This window comes from Pelobates fuscus, chromosome 8, assembly GCF_036172605.1.
Source record: "Pelobates fuscus isolate aPelFus1 chromosome 8, aPelFus1.pri, whole genome shotgun sequence".
NCBI classification, from domain to species: Eukaryota; Metazoa; Chordata; class Amphibia; order Anura; family Pelobatidae; genus Pelobates; species Pelobates fuscus.
In genome coordinates this window covers 162,922,756-162,939,078 of record NC_086324.1, presented here as the reverse complement: position 1 = coordinate 162,939,078, position 16,323 = coordinate 162,922,756, and the positions used below count along the sequence as shown (strand labels likewise).

General features: G+C 39.8%; 1 protein-coding gene across 1 annotated transcript; it reads left to right on the top strand.

Annotated features, from left to right (window-relative positions):
- The first annotated feature begins 3,393 nt into the window (after window positions 1-3,393).
- On the top strand, window positions 3,394-14,145 carry LOC134571917 (major facilitator superfamily domain-containing protein 1-like). The gene is made up of 14 exons (XM_063430607.1): window positions 3,394-3,475; window positions 4,136-4,179; window positions 5,895-5,995; window positions 7,179-7,288; window positions 7,827-7,882; window positions 8,204-8,347; window positions 9,814-9,972; window positions 10,183-10,298; window positions 10,846-10,946; window positions 11,214-11,325; window positions 11,615-11,752; window positions 11,853-11,992; window positions 12,897-13,008; window positions 13,433-14,145. The coding sequence occupies exons 2-14, from the start codon at window positions 4,158-4,160 to the stop codon at window positions 13,535-13,537; spliced, it is 1,416 nt and encodes a 471-aa protein (XP_063286677.1). The 5' UTR covers window positions 3,394-3,475; window positions 4,136-4,157; the 3' UTR covers window positions 13,538-14,145.
- Window positions 14,146-16,323: the final 2,178 nt, after the last annotated feature.

Here is a 16,323-nt window from a genome sequence, read left to right as displayed (position 1 = left end):
ATAGAGGCTGGATTGGGAGCACGGGGCATATGGGCTGTAGTATGTGCAGTTAGAGATAGGGGCTGTAATAGGGGCAAGGGAGGGATAGGGGCTGTATTGGGTGCAGGATGGCATAGAGGTTGGATTGGGAGCACGGGGCATATGGGCTGTAGTATGTGCAGTTAGAGATAGGGGCTGTAATAGGGGCAAGGGAGGGATAGGGGCTGTATTGGGTGCAGGATGGCATAGAGGCTGGATTGGGAGCACGGGGCATATGGGCTGTAGTATGTGCAGTTAGAGATAGGGGCTGTAATAGGAGCAAGGGAGGGATAGGGGCTGTAATAGGAGCAAGGGAGGGATAGGGGCTGTAATAGGAGCAAGGGAGGGATAGGGGCTGTAATAGGAGCAAGGGAGGGATAGGGGCTGTAATAGGAGCAAGGGAGGGATAGGGGCTGTAATAGGAGCAAGGGAGGGATAGGGGCTGTAATAGGAGCAAGGGAGGGATAGGGGCTGTAATAGGAGCAAGGGAGGGATAGGGGCTGTAATAGGAGCAAGGGAGGGATAGGGGCTGTATTGGGTGCAGGATGGCATAGAGGCTGGATTGGGAGCAGTTCAGGCAGGCCCCTGACTGCCTCCAGCCCTCCCTCCATAAGCCGATCTGCCCGAGTGGTCAGTCCGCTCCTTGTTGTAGGTTATAGTTTTACCTTAAATGACTGTCTGCATACTGAACATGAGCATTTGCTAATCTACCACAAGAGGAAAACAAACCTTCACGAAGGACTACAATTTGCTAGGACAATGAGAGGGTAGATTTCCTATCTGAAGCAGATTTGCTTATTATTATTCCATTTTAAAGGTGACACAGACGAGGAATGCATTGTGAAGGATGTAACTGAACATTGAGAGAGGTGGGGGTTAACTCCTATATGCGCAAGTGATGCAATCCATGTTTTCACCAATAACAGGTGACATAGTACAGCGCTGTGGAGTTTGTTGGTGCTTTATGAATAATAATAATGATAATATACCCCAAATCAGAATCAGCAGACACTATAACTAAAACCAGTGCTTTCTGCTCTATAACACCATATTTGACTTTTCTGCACTGTTTAAAGGATTTATAGAACCTTGACCAACCTATCTAATGCCAGTCCTACTGCAATACATCTGGGAAATTAAATGTCCTTTTTGTTTTGTTTGACCATTTCCAACTTGAAAATAAATCTAAAACCAGCTCAACAAGCTGAGGGTCTGTATAGATATGAACACCACACTATTCCTGTGTAACAGAGTATGATGGTGTCTTTTGATCATTGTAGGAATGAAGGAGCTGCATCAGCTAAAAAAAAAAGTTACATTATGAGATTTACCACTTTTTGCAAATTCCGATTCCTTTTGTTTGGGAAACTGCCGACTTACTGCTATTCATACGGTTAATGTATTCAAAGAGCACAGTACAGAGAACATCCATAGAAACCACAAGCTAAAAGGAAAAGGATCTATCAGCAATGCTCAAAGTATTTATATACAGGATGATTGTTCTAATAAAAGAGAAACATTTGCCTGAAGTCTCCCCCCACATGTAGACACTAGAGAAGGAAAGTGTCAAACAAAGCAATGATAACAGATGCCATTTAGGCAACACTGGCTCAAAGGTCATGTTGGGAGATGATTAGATGGGGGGATAAGGGGGGTCTGCTCTCGATACAAACATTCAAATAAAGTCAAACAAGAGAACAGAATTACATAAAACTACAAACAAGAGTCAGAGACAAGGCACCAGATAAATGGGATGCCATACTCACTTAGTGGCAGCAGGGGGTGTATTGAGCAGGCTTCATACCGGCACAGGGTCGTGATGGAGCACATTGATGACACTTCATATCCTTGGTCCGTAACCCCTTAAGGGCACAAGACATGTGTGACATGTCATTATTCCCTTTTATTCCAGAAGTTTGGACCTTAAGAGGTTAAGGGATTGACCAAGTGAAATCTAAAGTTCATAGAACCAAACATACCATTAAATATCTAATTTCCCCTACAATTCCAAAAATGAACCCTTCCCAAGTTATTCTGTTTTGGTAAAAGGCCTCAGCATCAAGACACATTTAAAAAGCAATTTGTAAATAGAGAGAGATTCCCAAGAGACTCCAGATGCAGTAGTCGCTGTAGCCAAACAAGGGCTAAAATTACAATTCCCCTCATCTATTGGAGTCCTGTGTAACATCTGCTACCTTGGAGTGGAGAGTGGGACAAATAGCCCCCCACAAGCTCGGGGGAGGCACCTTGTGAGCACATTATTCACCGTAATCTTGTGAGTGCACTTATGTGTGGCGCATAACTGACTGCATTTACTGTATTACACTATATTTTCTTTATGTTCCTTTTTTAGATTTGTCCAGCTGTATCCCACATATTTGTTTTGGTTCTCACCTTATTCAGAGCCTGGCAATCCCGGCTCTGAGGTGTAATAGTATTGTGCCAATTTTGTGAGAATGGCACTACCCCTATGAAGATGCTGTAGGCTCCAGGGGACTTATTAAAATAATTAAATGTATTTGTACAATATAAACATATAACATGTAAAATAAAATATATAGCAATGTAAAAGTCCTGAATATGGCCGAAACGCATTTCACGCTTCTTCAGTCAGCTGTGAGTGTGGTCTTGTGAATCCTTCATTTTTAAATGCTTTGCAGTTTTTCCCTTTGCTTCGCATTGTCCAATGTTAAAGTCTTTTAGAGATCTCTCTAATTTTCTTATTGGGTACAAATGGGGTAATTTAGTATGTAATAGGCCGAATTTTTGGCACCATTTTTGCCTCAATGTCATTGGTGGTCAGAGTTGGTTGGCAGAAATGCGTGTGTGACCCGCCCGCCATGGTTCATGTACTACGTTGTCCCGCCCCCATGACGTACAGCATCATCTTGGAGCCTCCACTGCCTCAATCCGGCTCAGGGGAGCCCGTGTTCGCCATTTTGGAGAAGGGATGAAGTGAGGGCAAGTCCACATAAAAGGAAAGGGGATAGGAAAAGAAAGGGGAAACAATTGGTCAACATGAGTAAATAAACTTCTTCATATAAAAAAATTGAATGTCTTATTTTCCCTTGACTATTGCTAGTATTTATAAAGGAATGCAAAAATGTGTAAGTTTTCCTGGCACTATAGGATCCATTTAAAGCTGCCAAGGCAACATGGGAGTTGTAGTTCCACAATACCTGGGGATCTGGCCCTCCTGATATAGATCTTTAACAGGACAAGCCCTGCTTATTTATGGAGGAAAGTGGAGAGACTTGGGAAAACTAACAGGAAAAACTGTCTGAGGGTGGAACCAGTGAACCACATTGCATGGATTCCCATTACTAATTATTGCTGTAATGTCCACTAGGCGGCGCTGTAAGTAGTTGTAGGCAGGTCTGTGTATACAGGGGATTGCTGGTAGCTGGTGAGGGATTCACTCTGGAGATCTGGTGAGAAGACAGACACATGCAGTGATGTAAGTAAAGGGATTTAGCATGGTTTCTGAGATTGTATCTCTGCAGTAACACACACTATCATTACAGTATTCCTGTATCTATCACACACACAATGATACATTATAACTATAGTAATACTGTATCTATCACACTCCTTGTTACTTTGAATCTGTTTGTGCAGTATTATTGCTATTTATCCTCCTGTATAAATGTGGTATTTTTATATTGATGAATGAAAGTGTTTATTAACTATTTAATAGCCTCCTTGGTGCCTGTGATCCAGCTACATACAGATACTTTATTTTTGGGCTTTGTGTGACACATAGTGATTGAACTCATTGCTGTGTGTTTGCAATACATCTGTTGATTATTGTACAGTGGAATCATTGTGTAGATTGTGGTATAGCCGTTTAAGTGATGTTACCTTCGCCTTTGTGTAGTTGTGATACAGCTGAGATTCAGTACAGGGTGGTTCAAAGGGGAGCTCCCAGCTGCATCATGGGAGTTGTAGTTTTTACAACCGGGCCCCTTTTTGCCACTCCTGGTTTATTACAATGATTGTATTCCTAGGACTGAGTGACTCAATGATTGTATCCCTGGGATTGAGAAATCATTGTGTGTTCATGGAATTGATTGCATGCTTCTTTAATATAACATATTAATATAACATATTTTTGCAGACACACGTACACAAAAAGAGCAATGGCAGTCACAGCTGAAAAAAGTAAGTATCCTTTTGCATTCCTTGCTTTTTTTTGTTTGTTTTTTTGTGTGTGTGTGATTTCTTAATTGCTTTTTTGTTTTTTGATCACGTGGTGGAAAGTCATGTGATGTTATTTAAATGTCCCCCGGAAGCACGTGATCCCGTATTTTTCCGGGTTTTTCACTGGGAGTTAACTCTTTCATTAGAGCAGGGAGTTTTAATTCAATACCTGCTAAATGATTATACTAATGACATTAGATATATTGTTATTTTTAGTAGTGATGGTTTTTATAAAGAGTCATATTATTGTCCAGTGTTTAAATAGGACAAACAGTGACAGACTACAAAACAAATCACAAAGTAAATTCATGTTTTTAAAGGTCCCAGTCTGTTATACTTTTACTGACCATAAAATGTGATATTTAATTTGAATACCTGACAATTCATTTATTAACCAATACAAACAAACCCAGAACAACTTACTGTAACTTACCCCATACATTCCCTTTATTACAAATGGTTTTCTCAGTAAAATACACTGGGGGAAAAGACTGTGAGAAAGAATGAAGATAGTTTGACATGAAAGTAAATAGACTGAAGGGTGATGTGGAATACAAGAGGGCAGCAAACTGGAGTAAAAATACTGCCACCAGCCCTAGTGGGTAATTAGGATTTAATTTTTGTTAGACATTCATTTGTACCTTTTATTGAAAAGGTTGACAAACACTTATGTGGGGTGCCTACTTTATCATGCCATGGTTAATGACTGAAACTATTCATTACCCATATCCAAAAGGTCCCCTCTAACCCACAATGTGATGCAGGTCGTCAGCAGTTTGCCAGCTGTGATTCTTCTGAATTTGGTCACGACAAGATGTCAAATTAAGGAAGGACTTTGGAACACACTGCGACTGTAACATGCTTAGTCTTTTCCTGTGCATTTTGCTGTGTAGTGATGTGGTTAATCTGCTAGGGCATGGGTGAATACGATTTTTGTCCATCTCTGCATTTTTCCTTTATTTTAATTCAAAGCTCAGAAAGTGAGTATGAGGTTAAAAAAATAAATCAAATTGAATCCTAATCACAGAACGTGTTTCTTGGCATGGTAATAGGCACTTTATTTTTTTTTTAAATTTTTTGAGGGGGGTGTTTTCAGAAAAACAAACCAAAAAACACCGGAGACTCAACTGGGTAATCCCTAAATCCTGGTAGGGGGACGTGAGTACTGGTTTGGGAACCACGGGGTTAGACTGTATGTGCCGCGTTTCATAGCGAAATGCTGAATATACAGACTCCAGGCACCAAGTGGTCATGGCACTTGGAATAGAGAGCAAAAAAACAGGTCACAAGAGAATACTGAGAATGGGCAGCAGCTGAAAATAGCCTGCCCTTCGGTGGGTCCCTGCTCAGTTCTCAAGCTGGCTTTAGCTCATCTTGTGCCATTACAGAGGGAACATCTCTGTAATCCGAAATGCCAGCAAGTTCCCTCTGCACGAGAGACACAGCAACCCCAGACAATCGTTTCAGCCTTGTTAGGCATCATCAGTGAGGCATACCTGATATCTCCCTATGCACTGTGAGCAAGGGGTCCACGTCTGGATTACCCTTTAAACTTATGGAGAGCAAAAACAGGTGGTACTTGGAATAACCAATTAAGGACAGAATCCAGAGCCCTTTAATTGGTGTACATTTTTGGCCATGCATGTATTAACGTATGTTTCTTCTTGTTTCTTCAGCATATTATCGGTTTCTGGTTCTTTTCTTCACCTGCCTGCTCACGTTTGGCTCTTATTTCTGTTTTGATATCCCGAGTGTGCTTCAGGATCAGTTTCAGGGGGTGAGTATCTAGCGAGTCTATCTCTTAACAAGACCGCACTGACCGCTTAATATTGTGTAAACAAAATGTTTAGTAATGTATTTCTTTCTTATGAATCTTCGATCGTAGCCAAATCTAGAAAGATATGTGTATACAAAGTGAAATATGGAGGCAGAATAGATAATGTCTATTGTGTATGATAGGAAGAGGCTGCAGAATAACTATCTATGGACCATTCATTAAAAATTCAATTGTTAGGAATTTAAAGTAAATTTCAGATTTTAAGTTAAAATAACAAATTTGGAAATATTCTCCAGGTCAATTATGTCTTCAGCTACTTTGACGTAAACATTGATATTTTATGACCATTTTACCATAGAATTTGGAATCCACTTTGAATCCTGAACAAATCACACTTTTTTAATCACACTGCCTGCTGCTTCTCACTAACATCCTGGTTTACACCTGAAGGCAGGTATCCCCCGTCTACACTCCCCATCGCTTTACTTTTCCAAATTATTTCCCAAACCCTTCCCTTGGCAGTCTTTAAATTGCTTTCTTGACCCATACATCTTCTACAAACACATCTCTGAAAACCTGATAAACAATGAAAGCTGCTGGAATGTTTCACTAGAATTTAAAACATTACGGCAATATTTGTATTAGATTATTTTATTTCCTAATTATGTAAATAAATACAAGACTAAATCTTCTGAAAATCAGGGCCAACAAATACCAACAAATGAATAAAGTCTCCCTCTTTGATTTTATATATATATAATCAGATATTGCCCAACTTGAGAGCAAACCAGAGAATTGCAAATGTTACTCGAGAAGAGCCAAAACTGTAAAACCTCTCGAACACGGATATTTTGCAGCTCTATTTGGCCTAGAAATTGCAATTCCTGGTCAATCCTGGTTAACGAATAACCTTCAGGGTTATTCTCTAAAGTGATTTCAAATTTTAAGTCAAAATAGTCAAATTGAAAAAAGTTCTCGAATTACGCAATGCTCCCAGTCTGGAAACTTTGGCCAAACATTTCAAATTCACTTTGAATTCCCACTTTAGTAATTAACTCTGCTTGTGTGCGTCTACCCCTAACTAATTCTTAACATATATGCCACATTGCGTAGTGCCTGTTTGTTTTTTAAATGTGTTCAGTTTGTCGGTGAAGACTGATTTGAGCTTTTATTATGTCTGCAGAACATAACCTTTCAAAATGGGACTTCCACTAACCACAGTGGGGGCTGCGTGGATGGTCTGGGGATGAGCCCTGAAGAGTATAATTTACTCTACGCCATCTACGCGTGGACGTAAGTACTGACGACACTGCTCATGGAAGAACTAAACTCAACTAGTGGGAACTACATCAAAATAACCTCAGAATATTTTTTTTTTTACCCCTCTTAGTTATTTACTAAAGTTTGAATTTCTGGTTTTCAAATTTTAGGTAAAAATAGCCAAAATGGAACAGTCAAACCTTCTCCAAAACAAGAATGGCTTCCGTTTGGGCTGCTCTGGTCTAAAATGTATAATTCACTTTGAATTCCCAGCAGTACACCTTAGTGAATACGCTTGCAGTTTCTACCATCACTTGTTAGAAGAGTTTTTTTGTAAGGGCAGAATTGTAGAGCACTTTTTCCATTGCCTCATTTGCATTTTTATTATTGGGGTTGGTGCTTTTCAGCATATTTGCGGTTTCATGCATTTGTTTCGCTTTAACAGAACGTTTCCTGTTTGTGGTTGAGTGAGGTTATTGTGATTTGTAGCATAAGGTTAATGATGTATTTATTTGTCCACTTTCTTGAAATTGATAATGACTAGATTACGATTTTTAATTTATTTCGACAGCAATGCCCTAGTGGTGATAATGGCTGGCTACCTCATCGATAAACTCGGAAACCGATGTAAGTTAATTGAAGATGATTGAAATAAAGTTGATGTTTTTTTGTAGATTAATTTATTTAGAACCCCTTTTTCCTTCAACATTCATAAAAATGTGCCCACACCACTCATTGTGAACATTTGATACCTCGCTTAGTAATGTGTAATGTCCACTGATGGTCTGTAGATTCCAGCCATTTAACTTACATTTTTGTTTTATTAATAAGAGTCTCTTACTACAGGATACACATAGTACAAATGGAAGTAAACATAAGTGCCTAAAATATACTTTCAGCTATTGTATATTCGGTGTTTAATGCTATTTTTGTTTTTCTCTTTTTTAGTTGGACTGTTCCTTTTTTCATTTTTGACTGTTCTGGGCTCGGCCATATTTGCACTTGGTTCCCACTTCAAAGGAACGCCATACCTGCTACCTCTAATGCTAACCGGGCGGCTGTTGTTTGGTTCTGGAAATGGTTCACTGACAAGTAAGTCATCAGGGATACCCCTATGGGCACTGTGAGCAATGAATTCACGTCTGATATACCCTTTAAATTGAGGAGAGCAAGAGAATACTGAGAATGGACAACAGCTCAAGTAGACATTCCTTTGGTTGGTTCCCACTCAGATCTCAAGCTTGTTTTGGGTCTTGAGCCGTTACAAAAAGGTATAGCAAACGTACCCTATCCTCGAGTCTGCAACACTCTCTCTTTCGTTGGACAGCATGAGCCAAATACTACACGAACAGCACCCTCTTCTGGTTCTCAGGCCGAAATCTACACAGCTGTCTACTTTCCTGCAAAATACTAGATGCTGCCCGCTTTATTGGCGCGTCTTTTATCAATTCAAAGGTGGTGACCATGTCACCCAGGCGACCCCATTGTCAGTCATTTTGGAGTCACAGAGATGAAGTGGACCAACCAGAACAAATGTTAGCCTATATGATGCTAGTTTGGGCCCTTGTTCATTGCCTTATCTTGGTTTCTACTTTGATACACGTTAGTGCTTATAGTAAGTCTCTCTTGATATTGACCTTGGCTTATATTTGACTACGTGTATTTCTGGTATCCTGACCCAAGCAGCTTGTTATTCAGCTTATTCATATTTCTATATTCCTGACCTCGGCTATTATTAAATTTGTCTTTGTGTCTTACATTAAGTCCGGCCACTCTAAGGCCTGGTAATAAGAGTATCTAGTGCCTCTGTTTGTGGGCTTCGCCATTTCTGTAATTTTTAGTATGACCCCGTGACACCAAGTACATTTGCATATCAGACTGATCTCATCCAAAGGGGCGGTCCAGATCTCTTTCTTCACGAGATAAAGCAAACCCACACGATCGTTTTGACCTTGTTAGGCCTCGTCAGTGAGTTATAGTCGATACCTCTCTAGGCACCGTGAGCAAGGAATCCATGCCTGGATTATCCTTTAAACTTTGGTGAGCAAAAAAATAGGGTGCAAGAGAGTACTGAGAACGGATAACCGCTCAAGTAGCTTGTCCTTCACACTGTGTCCATCAGTGCGTGTCTGTTTGTGACTGGTCCTCCTCTGATTGCATGGGAAATTTGATTTTAATAATCTTTTTGTACATGCTGTGCCGGTCTTGCAGTGGCTGGCCCTGCCTCTATGGCTGAGATAATCAGTCTTGATGATCTCAGCCAAAACAATGCTTTAAAAAAAAATTTAAAAAAAATTATTATTATAGGAAAGCATTGGGAGCCTATTGCCCATGCACTAATTAGCATCGAATGAACAGCATTACTTGGCCCCAGCAGCATCATTATAATATATGCATGTTCTGGTGAATGCAGCTCTCTTAGTTTCATAAGTTAGTCACTTGGGCTGAAAGAGGTATGTTGCAGATTGCCCTCATAAAACCAAATACAATTTATTTTTTTTTTTTTAACTCCCGTTGCTGTGTTGATTTGTTCATGTTTTTCCATCTCTCCTCTGTAGTTGTTCAGAACAGAGTTACAGCCTTTTGGTTCAAAGGGAAAGAACTGGCTTTGGCGTTTGGTCTGACTCTCTCTTTCTCGCGGCTCGGAAGTGTCTTGAATTTCTTCTTCACTCAACAGTTTGAGAGTCACTATGGCATCCAGTGGACTCTCTGGGGAGGTAAGTCTCCACGGTCTATAGTTGTCCAGAAAGATTATCTGTCATGTATGTGAGAACCCTGAGAAAAATTAATCCATTACTCTGCAATCCAATCTAAAATGGAAATCCGCTATAGCCTGGCCAGCAATCTTGGAACTTTGTCAGCTTGAGAAGACTGTAGGCTTGAACCTCTTAAATAGAATGTGTCCAGGATTTCTATTCTTGTTTTAGGAACCATCCTTTGCGTACTGGGCTTTCTGGCAGCAATCACAGTTAGTATACTGGATAAAGTCGGCATGAAGCAATTGGGATTAGATGGAGCCATGCAGGAAGAATCAAAGAAAGTGGTAAGCTGGTTACGCTACACTGGAATGTTGCATATTTCTGGTTTCACCATGTAATTCTATATCAGGCTATTAGGACTACATATAGGTAAACTTTTTAATTCTGCTAGTATTGAGAATCTGCATTTCTCAAATTGCCAGCAGAAGAAATGGCAATAAACTGGTTATATTACCATTTCTATATTCATGTTGGTTCATTACCTGTGTGCACCAAAATATTTATATGTCCTTGTAAGCTAACATTTTTACAATCTTTTACAAAAAAACAAACAAACAGGGATAACCATATAATTTCTAAAATTTTGCAAACTCATCCATTTTTTTTTTTAACATTTATTTTTGCAAAGGATTGCTGAATGTTCTTGAATAGCATTCTGTACACAATGTTCCCAAAATGTCCCAACCAACTATGCGTGTACTTGTAATAAACAAAAAAATACTTTGTGTAGTAATTAATTACATTGTTGCACAGAGCTTAAATTGTTGTTGTGAATCCTCCATTCTTAATATTATGACCTTATTCCAAACTACTGTTTTTTGTTTGCTGTAGCGAGTGCAGGATGTTCGACACTTACCATTACGCTATTGGCTGCTAGTTCTTACCATCATGTTCTTCTACAACGGCGTATTCCCATTTGTAGCAGATGCAAGGTAAATATTTATTTTATACAGTGTCCCTCAATCTGCATTTTTTTTAAGACAACTTGTGGATGTAAAACAACATTTTTTTAAAACACATTCTTGGGGATGTAAAACTGCAAAAAAAGTGATTCATAGGCAGGGGTAAGGTTTTGAATTGGGGTTAGGGTTAAAACTTCGAGTTATAGAGGGTTAAGGTTGTGGTTATGCGTAAAGTGTCCGTTTCAAATCTGATGAATTTGAGTCTGTAACCAACTTTACCACTTTTTTCTCCTTTAGTAAGTTCATCCAGGATAAATATGAGGGCTATGACCAGAAGACAGCAGCCTACGTCGCTGGGGCAGTTTATGACAGCTCCTTGGTACTGTCAGCAGCCGTTGGAATATTAATTGTGAGTAATGTCAAATAAATAGCGATTCTAAATATCCCAGTGTTCTTGATTTATAAACTAAAATAGGATATTGCTTGAACGTTGAACTTGCCGTACGTGAGAGCATGGGGAAGTTCCATTTATTGTTGGACTATAAAGACCAAACTGAGTATGGTGCAATTCAGAGACAAACTATTGGAAGCAGAATTCCTCCTGCTCAAATTGTACACAAGTATCTAATGTCTATTTTAGATTAATATAACGATGGACAATCTGCTTCTACATAATGTCCATTTCCCCCCTTCCCCAGGACTACGTAGGAATGAGAGGCGTACTGGCTGCCCTTTGTGCTATTCTGACACTTCCGGTCTTTGCTCTCCTGGCTTTTACATTTGTTCCACCACTGGTATCCACTTTGTGGCTTGGAGTTACATATTCATTTGCAGCGGTAACGTATATAGATGTTTCTGTAGTCTAAGCCCTGTTTTTTGTGGATGTGACCTTGAACAGTCACATTAAGCAACTTTTGCATTCATTCTGTTTTACAGGCAAGTATGTGGCCTTCAATACCCCTCGTGGTCCCACAAGCTACCCTGGGAACGGCCATGGGGCTCGCCACCTCTGTACAAATGATTGGAATTGGTCTGTCAAACCTGATTGTAGGCAAAATCCTTGGTACTAAATCCAGGTAATTCTAAAATACACACAGCTTATTTTAGTGATTATGATGAATGGACTGGAGGATCTTTAGACCTGCTCACACATCCTTGCATTGCTGCCCAAAGTTGGACAGCATTGATCAGAAAATTGATAAGTGAAACTGCTGCATTATTGGGGTGGTTTGGGGAACACCCTTAAATGGGGCTCTAGTGACACCTAAATGTTAATTGCACCGTTACTACATTCACTTTTTATGGTGCTTTTTTGTGTTTAACGGGTCCATCTGAACACTGACACTGTGATGGAGGCTTGCATTAATTCTCGGCTCATTGTGGCCTAGAACTGAATTGATTTGTATAAATCACACCACTCAAAGCCAGCCCTTTAGGCACCCAGGTATCAAGTTATACACTCACATCTTGGGCTGACCTCTCACTTTCCTGGAGATTGAAAGCCGATCGGTGCTGATTTAACTTCTCCTAATTTTTTTTTTTTTTATTCTTTTTGCTTTGACAGGGGATACATTTTGGCATAAAGAGGAAGAGAGAGACTAGCAATCACAACATGCACATTTAGTAAACCACTTTCTATGTTATAACAGAAGACATCTAGGTGTTGTAGGATTGTCTGTCTTCCCAAGCTACCTTGAGCCAAAGTGTTTTTTTTTTGGTTGTTGTTGTTTTTAATTACATTTTAAAATTACATTATTATTGAAGATAAAAGAAAATACATGCTAAAGTAGAAAGATGAATATGTTCAACGTATGTCCTGGCAGGCTTTTTAGTTGTTGAAGTGGGTCAGGTTTTATTTACATGCTCTGTTTGGAGTATCGAGCTCCTTAGAACTTGGCTCTGCTTGTCATAGTAGCAGTTAAAAGTTTACCTTTTAACTTGACACATTTAATGATACATTTTATGTTTTTCTCTAAACAGTGAAAGAAAGATCCCACTGTGGCGTTGGCAGCAGATGATGATATTCATGCTGGCAAATACCATAGCGTGTATAGCAACCTCTGTCATCCTGAATATAGTGGACAAGAAACAGGTAATTGGGGAGGGAAACATGGCCTGGGCTGTGCCTGCTGGGACCTAAACAAAGAATGTTCGATGCAGTCAGATTCTGTTACAAATAAGAGTGGGCTACTGTAAGTAAATTGAGAGACCACTTCTCAAGAAAATGGCAAAATCACACTGATGGTGAGAGAAAAGGATCAGACCTGTCTCACATCACACAGATGATTTGATACTAAACTGAAAATTAAATCTGTTTATTTGTATATAATGCACTTCGCATCTAAAATACTTGAATCTGTTCAATCCATCAAGGAGGAAAGTAAAGCTGGCGTGATATTTAACCTTTAGAGGAAATTGCCTGGGATCTATTTTCTTCATTGCTGAGTCTGGGTTGCATGTGAATGTCTTATCTCAATGGTTTTAACAGAAACTGTTTGCCTTCTCCTTGACCACAGGGTGGAACACTAAACAAGATGTCAAAACGGGCAGAGTCAGAGTCCGGTGATGAATCCGATCGCACACCAATCCTAAACGCGGAAGATGACAGGCATTTGGACTAGGGGGTACAATACTTCGACAGTAACTGCACAGCAAGTTTGTTTCGGCTGCTGGAGTCAAACTCTCTACCAGCTGGTGATGCGTTGCAGCCAGCAAATGCACTCTGAGACAGATTGACACTACTCATTATGGGATGCAAATTGTGTTACCAACACACCTCGCAATATTCACTCTGAATTGATTACTTTGGTTTTACACATTACAGTATTTTTCTTACGTAAAAGCTGTGCAAACAGTTTAATATTTGATTCTTAAACGGCTGGTTGGAAAACCATGAGTGCTCGGTTTTAATCCACTAGTTTAAAGGGAAAAGATTATCTATGTGTTTCTATAATATATTCCAGGGTATAATTACACTTCAGTTTAAAGGGATTTTTGTCAGAATAAGCTAACTGACCTTTATGTTGTATGTAAAGAGTAGTTGATTTACAAGTCATGATGTAACAGAATTATTTGGCTACTAGAACTTTGTTTAAATAAACCATAATCCACTACTTTTATACACAAGTGCCAAATAACTACGCAAAGGACAAGTGGTCATAACTGTATTGTAACACAGTCTAATCTGGACTTTAATAGATGTTAAAAGAAATCTAATGAGGAAAATAAATGATCTGCATTTTACTACAATATTTGGCTCTGTGTAGAACTTGGATACATAAAGGTGTCTGATTGATAACGGTAGTTTAATCTGGGTGCTGAAGTGTGGCTATAGGAAAATGTATCCCTACTTACTGTAATTCTTTTCCTGGTCATAGGCCATGGCAGCACAACAGTAGGTAGCTCCTCCCTATCCCTAATTAGACAGGAACCTAATTAGGGATCGACCGATTATCGGTTTTACCGATATTATCGGCCGATATTCAGTATTTTCGTCAATATCGTTATCGGCCAATATAGATACCGATATTGCCGATAATGCCTCCTAGAACCGCCAGGCTCATTACAAGCCCGGCAGACCTGGGGGGGGGGGGGGGGGGGGAGAGGGGGGGCGAGGGGGGGCAGGCAGCAAGCGTTTACTCACCTCCCTCCAGCTCCCCAGAATAAATCTTGCGAGACCCGCAGCCGTCAGAGCGTTGCTATGGGTTACCGTGGCAACGCTCCGCACGGCACGCTGGCCGCGAGACTTACCTCCCAGCAGCTCATCCAGCTCCCCAGTGTGAGTAAACGCTTGCTGACCGCACCCCCTCACAGCTCAGCCAATGCCACTGGACCACCAGGGACTGCTATATCCCCCTTCCTGGCCAAGTATAAAACAGGGAGGGGGGAGGAAACAAAAAATAATTAAATATAAAAAATAATTTTAATATTTTTTTAATAAATGCCCCCTCACACACACTCCATTATATACACAAACACACTGTGTATATAATATAATGCACACTATACAAACACACTGCATTATATAAACACACTACACAAACACTGCATTATATAAACACACACTATACAAACACTGCATTATATAAACACACTGCATTATACACACACACTATATAATTCAGTGTGTTTGTGTAGTGTGTATATAATTCAGTGTGTGTTTGTGTACACACTGCATTATATACACAGTGTGTTTGTGTAGTGTGTTTATATAATGCAAACTACACAAACACACACTACACAAACACACTTTGCATTTAGTATATACAGCATTCACTTTACGCACACTGCATCCACACTAGACAAACACACTGCATCCACAATACACAACCACACTGCATCCACTACACGTGGCATGTATATTTTGTGCATTTACCTTTAGAAATTGTTTATTTTCCAAAATGGTAAATGTACAGAATATCGGCAAATTATATCGGCTATCGGCCTGAAAGTTCACAGAATATCGGTATCGGCTCAAAAAAACCCAATATCGGCCGATCCCTAAACCTAATTAAAACAAAAAAAAGGTATACGTAACCCCTCCAACCATCGGTCTTATTTCTAACATCCTATGGCGGGATCTTAGTGCGGTCATCGCCAGGGACCAGAGAAAGAAAACTACTGTAAGTAGGAACACATTTTCCTTTTTTCTGGCCATCTCCATAGCAGCACAACAATGGGCAATAACCAAAGGAGGCAATGAAATACACAAAACTTCCAAATTATCAATTCAAAAATGACAACACACATAAGGACAAATTAAAAAAAAAAAGCCTGATGAAAGTATAGACTGAGGACCCAGAAGTTATTTTACATATAAGTTCCAGGGAGACTTTGGCCACTGCCGCTCGAGAGGGAGAAAGGGCTCTAATGGAAAGATCTTAAAGGCACTGTAACCCCTGAGGCCTAGCAGCCTGGATAAAACTGAGACTATCCATCTGCTGATGGCTTCTGTAGAGGCAGATCTCTTCTGGTCCATTAAGATAACAGAATATCAGAAGAACACCAGATAGTAAATCTATAGACATAGATCCCAAGACATTAACTAGGACAAGAGGAGAAAGCTTCATATCGGAGTCTTAATTCTGATCGACAAGCCTTAGAGCTGTAAGAATAAATTCCGCATAGAGAAAATAAGTGACTTTATGACTAAATTCAGTAACAGTTTCGAGGATTTTATGAAAAAGAGTACAGGGTTCTATGCAAGATTGTGCTTACAGATTTGATACCCTTCTGACTCACGGTGGAGCAGCACTGTCAGGCTAAACCTGTCTCCTATGGTTTCCTCTCTCAATGTTATTATCTTTGTAGTTGTCTTTAAAACAGAAGTAGGAACCACTTTGTCTTACGTATTTCCTATGCATGACATTCACTGACCAAAGGAGAAACCAATTTGTTTGGCTTAACA

What these genes read in the sequence shown, in the direction of transcription:
- LOC134571917 (XM_063430607.1), top strand. Translation starts at nt 4,158, where the DNA reads ATGGCAGTCACAGCTGAAAAAA. An exon ending in TTCAGGATCAGTTTCAGGGG is followed by an intron (nt 5,996 to 7,178) that starts GTGAGTATCTAG and finishes TTATGTCTGCAG; the next exon opens with AACATAACCTTTCAAAATGG. An exon ending in CCAGTGGACTCTCTGGGGAG is followed by an intron (nt 9,973 to 10,182) that starts GTAAGTCTCCAC and finishes TTCTTGTTTTAG; the next exon opens with GAACCATCCTTTGCGTACTG.